General features: G+C 31.7%; 2 protein-coding genes and 1 pseudogene across 2 annotated transcripts; 1 reads left to right on the forward strand and 2 right to left on the reverse strand.

The window, feature by feature from the left end:
* Positions 1 to 500: 500 nt before the first annotated feature.
* LOC125603414 lies at positions 501 to 1860 on the reverse strand (annotated as a pseudogene).
* A 3715-nt stretch (positions 1861 to 5575) lies between these two features.
* On the forward strand, positions 5576 to 10330 carry LOC125603413 (sucrose synthase 5). Its single transcript, XM_048774442.1, has 13 exons — positions 5576 to 5870; positions 6224 to 6378; positions 6457 to 6640; positions 7124 to 7242; positions 7335 to 7647; positions 7735 to 7908; positions 8016 to 8132; positions 8381 to 8547; positions 8643 to 8867; positions 9045 to 9611; positions 9711 to 9849; positions 9942 to 10027; positions 10110 to 10330. The coding sequence occupies exons 1-13, from the start codon at positions 5625 to 5627 to the stop codon at positions 10156 to 10158; spliced, it is 2541 nt and encodes an 846-aa protein (XP_048630399.1). The 5' UTR covers positions 5576 to 5624; the 3' UTR covers positions 10159 to 10330.
* Positions 10331 to 12659: 2329 nt separating this feature from the next.
* On the reverse strand, positions 12660 to 19493 carry LOC125603412 (protein REVEILLE 2-like). Its single transcript, XM_048774441.1, has 6 exons — positions 19198 to 19493; positions 18729 to 18803; positions 18478 to 18589; positions 18034 to 18344; positions 13000 to 17948; positions 12660 to 12852 (listed from the first exon to the last, which is right to left on the reverse strand). Exons 1-5 carry the CDS (start codon positions 19252 to 19254, stop codon positions 17538 to 17540), a joined length of 966 nt encoding a protein of 321 aa, XP_048630398.1. The 5' UTR covers positions 19255 to 19493; the 3' UTR covers positions 12660 to 12852; positions 13000 to 17537.
* Positions 19494 to 20635: the final 1142 nt, after the last annotated feature.

Here is a 20635-nt window from a genome sequence, read left to right on the forward strand (position 1 = left end):
AACGTATTTTCTCTGCCAAAACCATAAAAATGCACTTTTTCGCGAAAACACACATATTTCCTCAAACACCACAAACATATTTTCGGTCAAAACTGTAAAAATGCTATTTTTTCCGTCGAAACGTAAAAAAAAATATTTTAGTCATTTTATTAACAAGTCCACCTGGATGAAGATGGAAGTTAAAAAATGAAAAGCAAACGAACATAGTTGCAGTCAGATGATTCATCTGGATGCATGGACGAAATGAAAAAACGAACAACACCCAGATGGAGCATCTGGATAAGACATCTAGATGGACCATCTAGATGCATCTTCCAGATGTACAAACGAACAAGGCCTAAGTAAATAAAATTCAATGCTTCTCGAAACATTGGTCTAAGACAGTTAAACAATATATACCAGTCTTTTCTTTTCGGTCAATGCGAAAGAAAATTCCATTTTTGAGTCTCCAAATCATATTATATTTTTGAATGAAACAAAAACCTAACCAATAATGAACAAACAACAAACAAAAGTGTATATTATTTATTAATTATTTACAAGGTTACAAGGTGTGAAACAAAATTGTTTATTCTCTTTTAAAAACAAAAGCAAAGGAGATGATCGTCTTTTGGGGTGGGGGGAGGTACTACGAATTGAAACTCAACCCCTCCATATTGTAATGCAAATTGCTGAATAAACACAGTAATTAAATAATTTTGAATTTAGAAAAAAAAATGAAATTATAGTCTAAACCTGAATTTGCAGTTACTACTTCTAACACTAATCACATTGTTAGCAGCCAAGCTATCAACGGATACACCACACCTCACCATGAACTTTACTTCCATCAGCTTTAATTTCCCGAGTTTGATCCGAACCGGTTGTATAACTCTAATCCGCAACGGTATACTTCCGGTTAACTGTTGTTGCTCTTGCAGTGTCGCCATTAAACTGGTTGCATTCTGAGTATAACCAGTCATTTCTACGAATATAATAGTCGTATTCTCATGTCCTTGGTAGAATTTCGGCAACGACCCTGTAGAGGCATAAAAATAATATCTTGTTTTGGTTTTCTTATAAATAAATTTAAACAAATTAAAACAAATAAACTAAAATATCATAGTTAACAAATTAACATTTTTGAGTACCATTGCTAAGTCTGGTTTGCATGTACAAGACGCTAATTCTGCTTCCGTCTTCATAGTAGATTCCAATTTTCTCGTTGGGATTCTTGGCGGTAATGGTGACGTTAAACGCAGTGGACAAACTGGAATCTTGGTTAAGTGTAAACCGGGTGAGCTGTAACCGGTCGATATTGTAATCCGGTAACTTCGGTCTAAAGACAAGGTAGAGAATACCAACGGCCGCTCCAACGATGACAATAAGGAGGAAAATAACTAGGAGCGTGTAACACACGCACCTACAGCAACAGCTTCCTCTCTCTTCCTCGGAGGAGTATCCAACAGTGGTGGTTGCGTCACAGATTCTTTGGTCGGGTCACCGTGTTCCGATCTTGAGGAGCCACGTGGGACTAGAGGAGCCGTTGGATGTGCCGGAGGTGGAGCTTCCGGGTCGCTCACCGGATGAATTTTCTGGTGATCGGACATGTTTTTATGTGCTTGAAGATTGGTTTATATTTTGGTAATTAAAATTCAGGTAATCTTTAGATTTTTGGGCAAATGAAGGAAGAAAGTTTTAATGGAGAGAGGATCTTCTTCACGTTTTCTCTAGGTTAATGGTATTTATAAGCTGGTTGGTGTTTGGTTTAATACGTATGCATGTATGTATGAAAGTTTAAAAAGTAGGAAAAAACATCTGCTTGACGGAATAAATTAAACATTTAATTTTTCAGACAAAACGTGTCTTTTTGAATTCCTTGTACCCTTTTTGGACCGTAATCGTCAACCGTTGATTATTAGTCGGATAGTTTTGTGTCAAACCAAGCATAATTAACTCGATGTCAATTCTGGGTTCCGCGGACCCTAGGATGAAAGTTCGTGCATAGTAGCAACGGGTCTGATTGAAAAACATATGCATTTTAATGGGCACTTAGGAGTTTTTTTTTTTGGGGGGTCATCATCGTGAAATAAGATTGAGTATTTGTACTCCCAACACACAACTTCCCCCCTATAGGACCAGTGGCGGACCAGTGGCAGACCCGTGGCGGACCCAAAAAAAAAAAATTAGGCTTTTAAGGTGTTGTTGAGGAGATTCGAACCCCCATTCCGTGGATGCATTCCCACACTATCTAACCAGTACACCACAAATGATCAACAAAATTAGCTTACAAATTAAGTTTTTGTTATTATTTGTGGTGTCAACTGATACCATAAATCAACAAGTGGATCCATCACTAAATAGGACCGTGTATCAAAAACCGAAACTTTGTAGTTAAATCTAAAATTGTAAGAACTAAGAAAATATATAATTTTTCCATAACATAAGGTTTATTTTCCAAACATTCTTTCAATTAGATTATCCTCTTTAAGGTTTCTTAGAAAAAAGTCTAAGAATAAAGAAACTTACAAGTATCTCTCTTAAGCTTTGTAAAACTGATACAATCTTGATCAGCTCGACCATCATCCAACACGGATTGAACATCGGCACGGATGAGACAAGCGATCCAATCATCGATCATGCCAGTCCAACCGGCAAGCACGGCGATATGGGCGATCCGAGAGTTCAATCAAGAAAGCTTGGAGTGGAACTAAAGGTTCATGAGCTCAAATGGATTAACTATGGTCACTTTACTCGTCCAAGAAGTCATGAAGAAGAACTTGGTCGAGCCAGATCAAGCTTGGAACGAGCTAACTTGAAAGATTATCAATACTTCATGACTATCGACCCATTCGTCCATAAGAGTCCATCGGATAGATATCTGATCCACTTAATGGTTTTTGATGAACCAAACTCATTTCTACTCAGTTCTAAGTCATGTTTGGTGGGTAATATCCTTACAATCAAATCTGGTTTATCAAGATATCTCCATCCTATCTTGTGGTGCCATTCGACCAGCTGATTATCAAAGGAGCGTTCTAAGTTAGGGTTTGGGTCTTGGGTTTCATTTACCTGAGGTTCAGTCCACACGCCTTCTTCAATCCTAAGCTTGATCGCCTTGTTTCCTTTGACAATCGTCCTAAGTACATTCTTTGTTTTGGGTTTAATATACCCAAGGTGCTTGCTACATGACCTTCTGGAAGTGAAGGATTATCCAATACCATCCTAAAGTGCATTCAGGGACAGATCGTACCCAGGATAGCATCAGGTGATATCAGAGACACTTGAGGTTTCAGTATTTCTATCTTATATCCATCTTTCTCATCTTTTCACAAACACTTTCTCTATCTACTGTAAGGAAACTGAGCAGCTTGGTAACCTTGTACAAAAAAAAGCAAAATCAAATTCAAAAGAAAAAAGAAAAAGAAACGAGATCGAGGAGAAATCCGATCCACAAGCTTGAATTTCCAAGAAAATGCAATCTTTCTATCTAAACTTCTATTTATTTGGAGAACCTCACTGGATTTGATTGATTTGTTCTATTGGAACTTCTGAGAATCACTGAGTGGTTCGAGAGAGAAAGAAAACAGGAGATTAACACTTGTGAAGATTTTATTTCTAACCTTGTTTGCTACTTGTGCAGGAAACACTCCTAGGGATCTACTTTGATCAGCGATTTTTTCTGCTCACTAGTTTCTTAATAGTGATGATCCAGAGATAACCCACGTTTTGCTACGATTTAAATAAGTTTTGCCATGTTTCCTTTTTCGTAACAAAACTGTGGCAAGTTCGTGTATTTTTTTTTGTTTTGCTACGAAATAACCGTGGCACTTTCGTTGCTATATGCGTTTTTTTTTACTAGTGAAAATAACTAACGAAAATGAATATTTTTTTTGTCAACAACGAAAATGAACGTTCAACGATAAAAATCATGACGATAAAAGATTATATAAAAGATTATGGGGGTGATTGGTAGTTGCTGTGGGTGCTGTCCACAGCCCTATTTATTTCTACAGCACCAAATTCAGAGCAATCAAGCTTTAATTTTTTTTTTGAAACCACAGCTCTTAAAATAACCTACAGCTGTATAAGTGCTCTGCAGAGCCAAATATTCAAGCAATTTTTTAGTGCTTTACATAAAATTCTACAGCAATAAAATCTAAAGGCACAGCAAAAAGTCTACAGATTTTTTTCTACAGCAAAAATTTTAAAGCTACAGCCATTACCAATCGGACCCTATGTGAAGTTTATTTATTTATAGAAGAAAACAATTAGGATTTTCTTAATTGGATTTTATGTTAGCCCATTTTTAATTTATATTTTAAGATAAAAACTGGATTAAAACATGGAATGAAAATGTGTAACGGAGATCCAAGCTTTTTAAATATATGTGGGTGAAGTAACTTGTTGAACTGAATTTAAAAGTTTTTCTCTTTTTCCTATTAATTTATTTTTAGTTTTTCTTCAATACAATACAACCGGAAATTAAAATGTAAAAAGAAAGAAAATACAACAAAAGGTCAACCAGAAAATAAACCACAAGCCAAATAAATGCGGACCGGGCTAGTATGAAACCGAAACAAACTGACTAGAGGGACAAAAGGAAAGAATCGGCCTGATAATTAGTTTGAAAGTTAATATTGGAATTTGTGGTGTTAAATGTAAGAAACAGTTTAGGTCATTTTTCGCTCTGACATTTTAAGTTTGTATTGACGAAATTATCTTACACATGTATTTTTTTGAACCACTATCTTACACATGTATATTGTATAACTTTTTCTTACAATAAAATAAAGAAAAAGATCGTTTTGAGGCAGCTATGAAACGGAACGAATCTGTGTGTATGGTCCACTTTTAGATCCTTTACTTTCGTCTTGCTCTATGCTTTTGGAATTTCCCTTTATCCTTCCTCTGCGGTACTACATATAGGATAAACAATTAAAATCCTTTTTTAAAATCTCTTGGTATTTAGTATTTACTAAGTTGGATAATTTAGGTGATGACTACACTGTTGTAAACCATAAATACATGCCTTTACAATAATATCATATCATGTAAAATAATTGTCAACGACTTAATAACATAAACTATTTTTAAAAACCATAGGAAGAAAATATGGAATAAATCATTCATATCTATGATTTCCTTTGCAACTATTTATGTTTTGCAAATAAAACAAATAGCCAACAAAGGTTTAATTAGTGGCTTAGTGCATATATTCTCTGCAACATTTATAAATAAGTAATAAACTGCATATTGGCTATTTTGACCTTTTCGACAGTAGAATTATTACTTCTTACGCCATATTTCACTGTCACTAGCTTATTATTATCATATTATGACTTGTGACAGAGCTTGAACCCCATTTAAATGAATTTCTTTTGACCCAAATTTCTTTTTCCCAATTTCTCTCAGGTGGCCAAATATTTATTTGGTTATATAAATTGCTTTGAATCCTTCCAAACACAAACAAGTAATTTGATTAGTTGGAGGACAAAACATGCACTCGCGAAAACGTAAGGTATATGACAAACACAAATAACATATTCGCAAAGGCATGTCATATCTTCCCTATAAAAGTAAACAAAGTTGGCATTGCGGAAACCACCCAAAACTAACGTGAAACCCCACGTTTTATTCTTCTTATGATTAATCCTGAGATACATAACACAATGGAAATGACTTCTGGATTGTTAGGCAATGGGATCCCAGAAGCGATGGGACAAAACCGCGGGAACATAAAACGTTGCCTCGAGAAGTACATTGAGAAGGGCAGAAGGTTGTTGAAATTGAACCAGTTGATGGATGAGATGGAGATTGTTATCAATGATTTAGTCCAAAGAAAGCAAGTCATGGAAGGTGATCTTGGCAAGATCTTATGCTTCACTCAGGTCTTACCATACTTTTTTTTTAATTTTACAGTCTTTAATTAAATGAAATTAACAATTCAAGAAGCTTTTTATGTATATGAAGGGTCATAGATTGACATTATGCTAATAATCTCATATATTTAGTGCATAATACTTTCCAAACATATTATGTCAAATGGCAAGTTCAATTTTAATCTATATATCTATAAATTATATTTCCAAATACTTGGCAATAAATGATGTTATCTCTAACAAACTTGATTATGTTTAATTTATACTTTTCAAAATATTCAAAATCGCTAATGCTAATTGCTTTGCGAAATAAAACATATGGTGAGCTAAAGTTAATAATATAAATGTGAATAAAACTACAGGAGGCAGTGGTAATACCTCCAAATGTAGCATTTGCGGTACGAGGAAACCCGGGAAATTGGCAATATGTGAAGGTTAACTCTTCCGATCTCTCCGTGGAGGCTCTATCGAACACTCAATATCTCAAACTCAAAGAGTTTCTCTTTGATGAGAACTGGTGCCTATACATTCCCTCCTCTTTTTCTTCACCAAATACATTCACTTTCCTGGTGTCTTGATCTATGTTTGTAATCAGGGCTAAGGATGACAATGCATTGGAGGTCGACTTTGGGGCGTTCGATTTCACTCTGCCTCAGCTTTCGCTGTCGTCTTCAGTAGGGAACGGCCTGAGTTTTGTGTCCTCAAAGCTTGGCGGCCGTTTAAACGACAACCCGCAGTCTCTCGTGGACTACTTGTTGTCACTTGAGCATCAAGGAGAGGTTAATATTTTTTCTCTATAAAATTAGTTGTTTCAATGATCTCTTTTTCCTTGTGTAATTCACAAAACTTCTTGTCTTAAACAATAAATAAACGTGTATTATTTCTAAAAAAAATTCAGGTGTTTGAAGGGATTTTGAACTTATAAATGGTTCTAATACATTTAGATCCCCTTCCTAAGCTGTTAAAACATTTCATTTGTTTAAAATAAGGTGTCTTTGAAAGTGTACGGTTTATATGATAGTTTAAAAAAAACGTATATGGTATTTTTAGAATTTCTCAGACTTTTATCCGTTTTCTTATGATATTATTTTCTTTCACGTGTTAAGTTTACATTTAACTAACAAAACTTGTATATTCTTTTGAAGAAATATGACAATAACATTTTGTTAAAAAAATATCACATTAAGCATAATAACACAATTGCGAACATAACACAAAATATACCTAATTCTGAGGCTCTGAGCATACGTTTATGTTTTCAGAACCTTATGATGAATGAGACACTAAACACGGCAAGAAAGCTTGAGATGAGTTTGATTTTGGCTGATGTTTTCCTATCGGAGCTGCCTAAGGAAACACCTTTCCAAGCCTTCGAACTCAGGTCAACCGTTGAACTATTTACATGCATTGCTAATCCATGCGTTAGTTAACTGATTTAATTTTGAGTAAAAACACACACACACATACACACAGGTTTAAGGAGTGGGGTTTCGAGAAAGGATGGGGAGAAAACGCAGGAAAAGTAAAAGAGACAATGAGGATCTTGTCGGAGATTCTTCAAGCCCCTGACCCCCGAAATATTGATAGATTCTTCGCCAGGATTCCTAGAATCTTCAACGTTGTCATCTTCTCGATTCATGGCTATTTTGGTCAAAACGATGTTCTTGGTTTGCCTGATACTGGTGGTCAGGTCGTTTACATTCTTGACCAAGTCAAGGCCCTTGAAGATGAATTGCTTCATAGAATCAACTCTCAAGGCCTAAATTTCAAACCTCAGATTCTTGTTGTAAGTTCTCTTTGAATCTTTTCCACCCTCCCTTAGTCGTAGCCACATAAAGTCTTGAATGATATTGAAATCGTGAAATTGGTTTAGGTGACAAGATTAATCCCCGACGCCAAGGATACTAAATGTAACCAAGAATTAGAACCCATCACTGGTACCAAACATTCAAATATTCTTCGAATTCCATTTGTAACAGAGAATGGAATTTTACGTCGTTGGGTATCTCGCTTTGATATCTACCCTTACCTAGAGAAATTCACCAAGGTAAAAAGACCAAATTTAAGAATATAAATTTTTTTTTACTTTGAACCAATTTCTCTGTATTTTTGTGTAACTTTTACTTTGTACTTGTAAAATTATATCATGAGTAGGATGCAACAACAAAAATCTTGGATATTTTGGAGGGGAAACCTGACCTAGTTATAGGAAACTATACGGATGGAAACTTGGTGGCATCGCTGATGGCAAATAAGCTTGGAATTACTCAGGTTACTTAACTTATATATATAATGTACACTCATTTGATGTACACTAGTTGCCTGGATTATATATATATATATATAATGTACACTCATTTGATATATATAATGTACTTATGTACACTCTATATACTTGCCTGGATTTCATTTCATTTGATGCACACTAATTATATATATATATATATATAATGTACAGTCGTTTGATGTCAAAACAAAATAATTGAAATGAAAAAGTTTTTTTTGTTCATATAATCCAGGCAACTATTGCACATGCCTTGGAGAAGACTAAATACGAAGACTCGGACAACAAATGGAAAGAGTTTGATCCTAAATATCATTTTTCATCTCAATTCACGGCGGACTTAATCTCTATGAACTCTGCCGATTTCATCATAGCTAGCACTTATCAAGAGATTGCTGGAAGGTGATTTAATTTATTTCACGAGGACAATGCATTATTCTCATCAAGGAAACTCGACCATGGTTATAACATTGTCTTGTTCGGTTTAATTTTGACAGCAAAGAAAGAGCGGGACAATACGAGAGCCACATGAGCTTCACACTCCCGGGACTATACAGAGTTGTCTCCGGCATCAATGTCTTTGATCCGAGGTTCAACATTGCAGCTCCTGGCGCGGATGACTCTATATACTTCCCTTTTACCTCACAAGACCGAAGATTCACCAAGTTTCATCCTTCCATTGAAGAACTATTGTATAGCCAAAATGAGAATGATGAACACATGTATGTCTCTTTTCCCTGTTTACCTTTTCTACTCGTTTACATTCAACTGTTTGAATAAAATATCTATCACATTGAGTGAAATCATCAATTACATTAGATGTTTATTTAAAAATTCTAAACTGATATATTTCTTGTCAGTGGTTAAATTTAATGGATATTTTTCTTTATGAACAAAAGTGGCTACTTGGTGGACAAGAAGAAACCGATCATCTTCTCAATGGCAAGGCTAGATGTTGTGAAAAACTTAACCGGATTAACAGAGTGGTACGCCAAGAACAAGAGGCTACGAGATTTAGTCAACCTTGTAATCGTAGGAGGATTCTTTGACCCTTCCAAGTCTAAAGACAGGGAAGAGATCTCGGAGATAAAGAAGATGCACTCCCTGATTGAGAAATACCAACTCAAGGGTCAGTTTAGATGGATCGCAGCTCAAACTGATCGGACACGAAACGGTGAACTTTACCGGTGTATTGCGGATACAAGAGGTGCTTTTGTGCAACCTGCACATTATGAAGCCTTTGGTCTTACTGTCATTGAAGCCATGAGCTGTGGTTTGGTCACATTCGCCACGAACCAAGGAGGTCCTGCCGAGATTATCATGGATGGTGTCTCTGGATTCCACATTGATCCGAGCGATGGAGAAGAATCGAGTGATAAGATTGCAGATTTCTTTGAGAAATGCAATATCGATCCTAATTATTGGAATCTGTTTTCGGCTGAAGGGCTGCAACGCATATATGAATGGTATATATATCTTCAGCTATTTATGGAAGATAATAGCTTAGGCCATCCAAAGGGAATGATTCTAAAAGTAGTATCATTTCTATGATTATATATGTGCAGCTATACATGGAAGATATATGCAAACAAACTGATAAACATGGGAAGCACATATAGCTACTGGAGGCATTTGAACAAAGATCAGAAATTGGCAAAGCAAAGATACATCCATTCCTTCTACAATCTCCAATACAAGAGTTTGGTAAAATAATTTAATCTTCTTTTTTTCTTTAACTTATGACATGATCAGAATCAAAAGTTTGAAGCATACATGTTTTTTTTTGTTTGGACCAGGTGAAAATTATACCCATAGTGAGTGATATTCCTCAGCCTCCTCCCCCTCCTCCTAAGCCTTTAGTTAAACCATCAGCAACTCGAGGGTAAACTGAAGTAACTATTCAAAAATAACTGGAGACTGTTAGTATGTGCTAATTACTGCTAGTTTTTTTTCTTACTTTTCAGCTCGAAGCGAACACAGTCACGATTGAGTTTCAGGCTCTTTGGTGCTTAAGCTCTCTTGAAAAGGTGTAGCTAATTGCAAAAATATCCAAACGTCGTTGGTGTTCTACTTCATATATTTATGTGTATTAAATTGTTTGATTAAACAGTAAAATAAAGGGAAAACACACAAATGTATTTCACTTTTACCATTGTTCTTATTTGAAAGTTTTAAGTGGGATTAATAATTAGTATGCTGAAATTGAAGGATTTGAAAATATACATCGAACTAATCTCTTATATATTTATTGAGAATCATTTAAAAAGTTGTAACCTATATTTTGTACTAATTAAAAAAAAAGACTTGATGATGTATCACTTAATTATGATATCAATTTGACTTATGTGGCAGCATAAGAATCAATTGAATAATTTGTAAGTCCAAAATCTAATAGCTAGAAAACCTTATAGTATAACAAACGTGTACTGTATATTATTTATGGTATACGATAAGCAAATTGGTAAACCAAACTCGAGCATAGTAAATGTCTTTCAGTTATGATGAAAGACAAAAAAACTGGTTTAAGTATATTCGTATTCATACGTCGTCTAATACAAATACACTTTTCCATTATGGAATCATATATAAACGATGATGTAAATATGGAATATTTGATAATCCTATATAATCATATACAAACGGTGATATAATCTGTGAGTTTTTAAGTTTTTGATAATTCTAGTGTATGAATGGTGACCAGGGAACGGCGAGGAATAATGCATTTCCTAACGTTCCTAAAAAAATCACCATTCACAACGAATAATAATTCTTTCTTATTCCCTTTCATTCATTTTTTTGTAGAGAATTAGAGAACAAAATTATTCCTTGATAAAATTGATAAGGAACAACCATTCTTTTTCATTCCTGTTATTTTATTCTCAAACATTCATTTTTTTATTCGTTCTTCTTGTTTCCCGAATGGTCACCAGTCAGACCAGGATATCATATAGGGGATTAATTAGTGTTCTGTATATTTAGTGTTGAAAACAGAAGAAGGTGTTGATGTTGGTTAACTTCAACAACATTCAAAAAAAAAATTGGTCGGTATCTATTCTATTAATTCTGCAGCATGACTATTTGATATTTGTTTGGTCCAATTATTTATAACCCACTTTCTTAAAAATTTAACTGCCATGACATGTATATATATTATAACCTCCTCTTCCGTTGATATGTTATAACCTCCGATGGAAAAAAAAAAACATCCTCTTCCATTTACTTCCTATAATTTTGGGATGCATTAATTTGAGTGAAAAACGTATTCTACTACAATCATTGACAACAACCAATTCATCTATTAGATACTTTGATTTTCCCATGCCTGATACCATTCTGTATATACATTATCAATAACAATTAATAGCATTTATATTCATAGTATCAATAACTATGTTTACAAATAAATAAATAATTATACCAGCTGTTTGAATAAAAATATCAAATAATTTGGATAATTTTAAATTTATGGATAAAAATATTCGGGTAATTTTGTTAATAAATAGTATTTGTAGTATATTTAACTATTTAGAAATTAAGTATAATTAATATTTGTGGGTATATAATTTTATTTTAAAATTTTGGATACTTATTTGGTTAGCGGTTTGGTTACGGTTCAATTCAATTTTTTGGTTACAGAGATATATGATTCACTTGATTATTTATGAATTAGGTTTACATTTGGTTTTAGTTTTTTGGTTCTGGATAAATGTGTCTAAACCTATACAATATCTTATATAGAAATTAGGGGTAGCCGTTCGATTACTCATTCTGATTTGGTTAGGATCTAATTCGGATTTTGGGTTTTCGGAGTTTAATATTTTAGCCCCTTTCAGATATTTTTAAATTTTAGTTCTGGTTTGAATAACCCATTTAAATTATTTTAAAAATCTTTAAGTTCATATACTAAATAATATTGATAACTAAATTGTATATTGATATGTTTGTTGCTTCCTACGAGCAAAACACATACCTAGTTGTTGGTAGTTTTAAGCTTTTGGGTATCGTATCAGGTTATGTAATTTGGCGATTATGGTTTCTTTTACTTGAAGAAACATATATGAAAAGAAAGTTCTTAATTTTCTAACGTTTCGGCAAATTTCATTTTCTTGCAACTGTTGATTTTATTGTGGAAATTACATTTTTACATAAACAAACCAAATCTAAATCAAGTTATACTTATACATAGTCGAGATGCTAAGAATCAACTGAAGAACACACCAAGATTCCTGATACAAGTTCAAATCGTATGATTAGTTAGCTTATGTTATCGAGTTGTTCGAGTAGGAAGAAAGTTGTAATTTGGAATTTAGATCCCCACACAACCGTTACATTACCAGACTCATCTTTTGTTCATTGACCAAAATTCATGTCTCTAATTCAACAATTCTTTCGTATATCGGTGTTATTAAGTGCATTTCCCAATTTTAGTTATGTATTTTGGGTACTAATAGTTTTTAGCGGTCGTTCAAAAAAAAAAACGTTTTCAGCTATGCCGTTGTATTCGAACGGTTCAATAATGCATTATTATTATTTTTATTTATCGAAAAAGAGTTGTAAATATCTTTAATACATCGTCATAGAACATTCAGAACTGATCATCCGCAATGTGTGATACAATCTTGAAACTCTTTTTTACTGTGACTAGTAACACTACAGTTCCTTATGCATACTGGGTTTGGAACATCATCTGGCCTTATTGTTTCCATTCTGCACACAACCACAAATTATTATTACATATGTTAAAATGTATATATATGTATATACGCATTGACAATGATCCATTAGGTTTTTATGATAAAGGTTGATCTGGAAAAATATCTTGATGAATAAATGTGATAACTGTAAGTTACGTACGTTGTGAGATGGCCTTCCTTTGACATGTTTTCCATTCCAATGTTTTCCATTCCACTGCATGCTTTTAGATGACATCCGATCATTATCAGTGTCATCATTATCATACACACCTTTTGTGCCATTCTCTTAGACAATTTTGTTATTTAGACTTGGAATTCAAAATTTAAACTGATGTTTGTTGTTTGATATGTATAATTTGTGTATGTATATATTATATATGTACATGATGAGATGAATGAAATCAAACATTAATTGTCATTGTAATACATTTGTTGCTTTGACTTGAATACAATTCATTTTGTATGACTAAAAAGAGAGAATACAATTAATTTTGTAACTGTTCTATGGATAGCAAATCTCTATTACTTTAATTTATATCTTACAGTATTTGGAAACAAAGCAAAATTTATAATTAAAAGATCCTAACCATTTAATTTGACAAAGTAATTAATCATATTCTCATAAAAATAAATAAATCATAATTGCATGAAAAACATACAAAGAACTAATCGTAGACATGCATTTATTTGCATCTAAAAGGAATAAAAATATAGCCAGAATGAAACAAAAAGACAGAATAATCAAGAAAGAGAATAGTCAACACAAACGAAAAACAAGAGCCATCACAAATATCTAGTTTGGAAAGAGATGAGGTCCATTCTTTAGAGCATTTCTAATGTAATATTCAATTTTTTTCTACCAAATAGAGTAAAACTGAATATGGAGTAAAAATACTCTAATTCTATTTTATTTTTTACTTTATAATAAATTAATGAACAAAAAAAAATTACTCCATTTGTAGAATAAATCCCATTATGAAATGGAATAGGATTGAAATAGTTTTTATTCCATACTTATTTTTAATCCGTTTTGGAGAAAAACAATAGTGTTGGATTGAAGACGTCGTTACATAATGCAAATGCAGAAGAAGCATATGCTTTAGGCCACAATTTAATAAACTTGTTTTAAGGGCCGCAATTTAATAAACAATTTAATAAACTTGTTTTATGGTTTTTTTATTCACTGGTATTAGTAATGACATTATGAAAGTTCGACTCCAATTATGGTAGTTTTTTTTAAATAATATTTTATGTATTCTCTTACTACATTCTGTCAGATGTAATATATATTGTTTATTTAACTATATGTTCTCTTTAAATTTCTTCATTTACAGAAAAAAAAAACTATATGTTTTTTTTTTGCAGCTGAAAACTGTATGTTCTCCTTAAATCTCTTTTCATTCTTAATAACTATTGTTTTATAGGTTTTATTTATTTATAACCAGTTTGTTGTATCTGAAGTTGTTGTAATACTTTGATGATTTTTGTAGCTTCATATCATTTTTACTGTCACTATTATAAAACACTACTAATCAAGTAGACAATGTTTTTTATTATTCCCTTGTTAGATATTGGCTCATTTCTGTAAAATTTATTTTCAAATTCATTATTAAAAATATACATTATTATCATAATAAAATTTAGTTATAAGGAAACTATATGATATAATCATTTGATAATTAAATATAAAGGCCACATTATGTTAGTGTGCTTTAGGCCACCAAACTAATAGGAACGGCTCTGAAAGAGATAATCAAATATGAGAAAATATTATATCATATTTACATATTATAAATCTTTTGTACATAGAAAACAATCTTTCCACTATCTTGTCTTCTTTTGAAAATGAAATATAATATTGTTTAATCTTTATGTATATAGAAAACAATCTTTCCAGTAAAATTTATCTTTTAGGAAAGACTGTAGTTCAAAAAAAAAGGAAAGAAATGATTTAACTATTATATTATTTATCACATTATTTGAATATTTTTCTATACAGAAGAATATTTCTATATGCAACTTAATTTCGTATGAAGTTACCGTCTATTTTATATCTAATTTAAATAAATAGAAAATGGGTCAGTGGCTGGTTGAATAAAATGGCGCATTTAAATTATTTTAAAAATCTTAAAGTTCATATACTAAATAATATTGATAACTAAATTGTATATTGATATGTTTGTTGCTTCCTACGAGCAAAACACATACCTATTTCTATTCTATTAATTCTGCAGCATGACCATTTGATATTTGTTTGGTCCAATTATTTATAACCCACTTTCTTAAAAATTTAACTGCCATGACATGTATATATATTATAACCTCCTCTTCCCTTGGTATTTTATAACCTCCCGATGAAAAAAAAACCTCCTCTTCCATTTACTTCCTATAATTTCGGAATGCATTACTTTGAGTGGAAAAAGTATTCGACTACAATCATTGACAACAACCAATTCATCTATTAGATACTTTGATTTTCCCATGCCTGATACCATTCTGTATATACATTATCAATAACAATTAATAGCATTTATATTCATAGTATCAATAACTATGTTTACAAATAAATAAATAATTATACCAGCTTTAAATATCGGACGGTTTGAATAAAAATATCAAATAATTTGGATAATTTTAAATTTATGGATAAAAATATTCGGGTAATTTTGTTAATAAATAGTATTTTTAGTATATTTAACTATTTAGAAATTAAGTATAATTAATATTTGTGGGTATATAATTTTATTTTAAAATTTTGGATACTTATTTGGTTCCGGTTCAATTCATTTTTTTGGTTACAGAGATATATGATTCACTTGATTATTTATGAATTAGGTTTACATTTGGTTTTAGATTTTTTGGTTCTGGGTAAATGTGTCTAAACCTATACAATATCTTATATAGAAAATAGGGGTAGCTGTTCGAGTACTCATTCCGATTTGGTTAGGATCTAATTCGTATTTTGGGTTTTCGGAGTTTAATATTTTAGGCCCTTTCAGATATTTTTAAATTTTAGTTCTGGTTCGAATAACCCATTTAAATTATTTTTAATATCTTAAAGTTCATATACTAAATAATATTGATAACTAAATTGTATATTGATATGTTTGTTGCTTCCTATGAGCAAAACACATACCTATTTCATTTAATTGCTTTTTACATTTAACTGATTTTATGAATGTGGAACGGGTGATATTCCTTTTTTTTGTTTCACCATGAACAGGATGATATTCATTTTAAGCTATTTATAAAAAATATACCGAAGAAACAAAACAAACAATATACCGTGCTTTGTAGCGCGGATCAAGATCTAGTAACATATTAATCTTCGCAAACCAGTATACACATTTCGAAGAAGTGTAATTTCGTTACATATAAATGATGTTTTCCTTATTAGATCAAACAATTAAGTACTATTAACTTAATACTCTTATGCTTAAATATCGAATATAATTGGCTTGATATACAATTCGGTACGAGGTAAATATAGAAAATTTGTATTTAAGATGCAAAAACTTTGGAACCAAGCCAAAAATTGATAATATATTTTGGGGGAGTTAAGGAAAATTATGGTAATTGGTTTTCGTATTAGTTTATTAGTTTATGGTAATTATCAATGACGTTAACCTAACAGCAAATACTATATACAAGATTAGATATCGGATTTAATAAAGCATGAAGATATTTCAGTTTTTAAATAGAGCATTTTTCTTTTTCTTTTTTACTATTTAAAATAATTAGTAAAGATATTAAATTAATAATAATAATAATTTGAATAAAATAAAAATAAGAAAAATTAGTAATCCTTAATATTATTAAAAAAATAATACTAGTACATGTATTTGTCAACAAAAATAAAATAAAATTATGTATTTATCCTTCTATTATTTATCCTTCTCCAAGTCATTGTCTTCCCATACGAACGACCAGAGGGATTGAAAGCTCTTTCTCATTCGGTAATTAATCATCATTGATTCAAATGCATTCTAGAATTTTTAATAAGCTTTAAAATGCTATTTCCTATGTTTTCGAAAGTAAGAATTTTTAAAGTGTTCATGCTTATTCAAAATTCAATAAATATTTATAATTTAATTTTTTTTTTTTATTATGCACTTTTCAATAACTTTTCACCAATAAAATTTAATCAATTCAAATATTTATATTTAATATTTTTTAAAAATATAAAAAAATACCTTAAACATATATAAAAATCTATTTTTGTGGAATTAGTAAAAAATCTAAAACTTCTTACTTTCAGAAACAGAAACAGAGGGGGTAATAGATTAGTAATCATTAGATTAGTGAACTTTTCCTGTCGATGTTCTTAAACATTTTATTGAGCCGGTACACTTTGCTTGGTGTGCAACACGTTATTCCTTTGTCGGCAAGCAGTATTTAAGTGTAAAATTGCAACATGAATTTGTGTCTGAGAGCATGTGGAAATGCAATAAAAGAGTACATGGAAGATTTGATTTTTTTTTTTTTAACTTAGAGAAAAGTTGACTATTAGATACATCAATTTCATACTGGTTACATAAAATACTTGGGAACTTTGGACTTTTCTTACGAATGAAACCCCAAACAAGATGACTGTCCCTAGCTCTCTTGACAAATTTTATACACATGATCTGTAGACTGTAGTTGAGATCAAAAAGACTTTCACAAACTGACTTTAAGAAAAGCTTTACACAAACCACCTCACCATATAGGATATGACGTTTTCACTAAACTGTTAGTGTTTCCTTCCACCTTCATCCTTTTTTTGTAAGGCATGAACCCTTTCATATTCTTCATCGCAATCGCAGACGATTTCAACTGAGAAAATGCTGATCTCTCGCTTCTTTTAAACTCCTCCGATACTACTACTACAACTACCTGTTGTGTCAATTCCGTTTCAGCATTTTCTGATGAAGAAGACGAAGAAGAAGTGCATCGGACAGACTGCGTTTCTAAGTCTGACTTCTTCTTAACATCTTCTGAATCATTAGAGCTTGTCCAAGAGTTGTAATCACCAACTACAAAAGTCTTTCCAAACAGCTTGAGACTTTGTTGTTTGGTCTCAGCTTCAGGAGACAATGATTCCTCAGTGTGAGATGATAACTCATGCACCTGTCGAAAACATAACAATGTCAGAATTAAACACAAAATGACAACTAAACACTAGTATCAGATTGTGTGTCTTGTAACTACAAACCTGGTAATCAGCTGAAGAAGAATTAGGCGAATTTGAACCAATGGAACCTAAGCCATCTGAGCCATGAGCTGATAAAACCGATGTTGGCGATCGGCTATCTTCATCCGGAACCAGCTTGCCGGCGTATGCCATCTCTTTTGCATCTGGAATCACTAGCTTTCTAGGGTATGGATGCATCGGCTTTCTTTTCGGCCGTGGAGGCGGGATCTCAATGGATTTCTCAGAGGTAACACCGCAATCACGAGCAACCTTAGTAAAGAACTTCTGAGCATGGCTTCGAATCTGAACCGCAGTCTTTGTTCCAACATGTTCTGTTCAAATCAAGAATTAATAAATGTCAAAACAATATATACCCAACATGTTCTTCAAACCTAGTATTTTAGAATAATGTGTATTAAATAAAAGATTCTCTAAAGTCAGATAAAGCAACACACACACACACACCTTCGATTCGTCTCCAAGCTCTGCCATAGAGTTTTAAAGCTTCTACAAACTTTTCATGCTCTGCTTCTGTCCACTTCTCTCTTTGTTTAGTGATCGTGTAAGGCTTTCTTGTCTGAATAACAGCAAAACCCAAAAACAAAATTTAGAACTAATTTAACACACTCATTATTTAAAAAAAAAAATAAAAAAATATTTAGAACTAAACTTGAAATCTGAAACCTATCAAGAGATTTAGAAACCCAATTTAATACCTTGAGACAAAAGGCATCTGTGGAAGAGATAATAAGCTCATCCGAAGCTCTGTCGCATAAGCTCTCACAATGTTCCTATAATCAGAAAAAAAAAACAATTAGTCTCTAGACAGGCAGAGCTCATAGTAAAGATTTGAAGTCTCTACAAAACTAATTCACACGCATCTAGAGGAGTTAGACCATCAAATAATTAGGGTTTCGAGACTTGATCTTACCTAGTTCCCAATAACATTTAAGTAGGACTCTCCTTAACACACAACCGACCTTAACATCCCACAAACTCGCCTTGTCTATTACACAATTAACCTGCGACAATCGAATATTCTTCAGTTCCAATATCTCTCCGACATAGACCATCAAAACTCGTTTGATCTTTTGGATTTGGAAAGACCTAACTTACCTCTCTTGGTTTTTTCCTAATTTCAGGTTTTGTCTAACATATATAAACAAAGGAAGAAAGATCTCACACCTGCATAACCATGGTTGTAGAAGAAAATGACTCGTCCGATATAAGATTTTGTACCATTCACCTCGACCCAAGTACCGTTGGTAGGTATATTCACCAGATAACCAGAAACCGGACTTGGTTTCACCGGAAAACGAAGAAGAAGAAGCAAAAAAAAAAAGAGAAGTCTTTTTTTATGTTTGGTGAGAGAGATGAGAGATGTTTATGGAATGAGCAGAGTCAAGGGTTACTTTAAAAGAGCAAGAGGAAGATAAGCCACGTCAGTATAAGTTTATTTAAATTTTAAAATTTAGTTTTTAAAAATGTTAAGTGAGATGAGTCGAGAACTCTGTTGTATCATGTGGCTCAGGTTAAAAGATGCTTTGACACGTGGTCGATGTCTTCTCATCTTCTTCGCTTTCGCTTTTGTTTTTGCGAGAAGATATTATCTGTTTTCTGTTAAATCCTGTCGGAAATTTTATAATAATTATTGACAAACGCGAATGGCAAGCGCGTGCTGTCTAACAACGTTGTCAGACATACTTAATTAAACCAGTTTTATTTTTTGTTTTATAATCAAGTAGGTAATACAATTCACTTTAATTTTTTCAACAAATTTGATTTAATTAGGTTCATTTTTACACAGACGATAGCATTATTCTGAGCTGTCCTATGAAATCTATTTCTACAAGTAAATCTTGCGCCATGCTAAAGATATTTAATTTTAGTTTAAGCGATGATTGTTTGGATTAGTTTTTAGTTTTAGTTTTTAGATTTTGGTTTTTAACTTTTTGATTTTGATTTTTAGTTTTGATTTTTAGCTTTTGGTTTTGGTTTTTAATTTTTAGATTTTAGTTTTTGGTTTTGCTGTAGTTTTTTGTTTTTCACAAATTATCAATATACATAATTTTAAAATAATAATACAAAATAGCAATGAAATATTTAGAAGTTTCCATTAAAATTTATCAAAATATAGTGATTGTTATTTAAAAATAAAAATATATTAACATGTTCTTACAATAATTTAATTTAAGTATCATACAAAAATATAAACCACAAAATATCAATAAATTAAAAGAACTTAAAATTTTAAAATATTTTAATTTTCTTATATAAAATATATTTATTTTTAACACTTGAGTGGCTATTTCAAAATTTATATAATATATTATATTAATATTTTTAGTTAGTTTTAGTTATTTTTAGTGTGTCTGATAATTCTTACAATTATTCAGTATTTTTATTTTAGAAATTAATAACTAATGGTTTAAGATTAAATGATATTATATAAAATTTCAAAATTTATTTACAGATATGAGAAGCAAATAAATTATTTTACATTATTGTTTAAATGATATCTTATCTTAATAAACTTGTATGGAAAATGTTTCTTTATTAAATATTTTTATTTAATTAATTATTTAATTATTAATTAAATAAATGAGTACATTCTATAAAAAAA

This window comes from Brassica napus, unplaced genomic scaffold (assembly GCF_020379485.1).
Source record: "Brassica napus cultivar Da-Ae unplaced genomic scaffold, Da-Ae ScsIHWf_32;HRSCAF=60, whole genome shotgun sequence".
Classification (NCBI taxonomy): Eukaryota; Viridiplantae; Streptophyta; class Magnoliopsida; order Brassicales; family Brassicaceae; genus Brassica; species Brassica napus.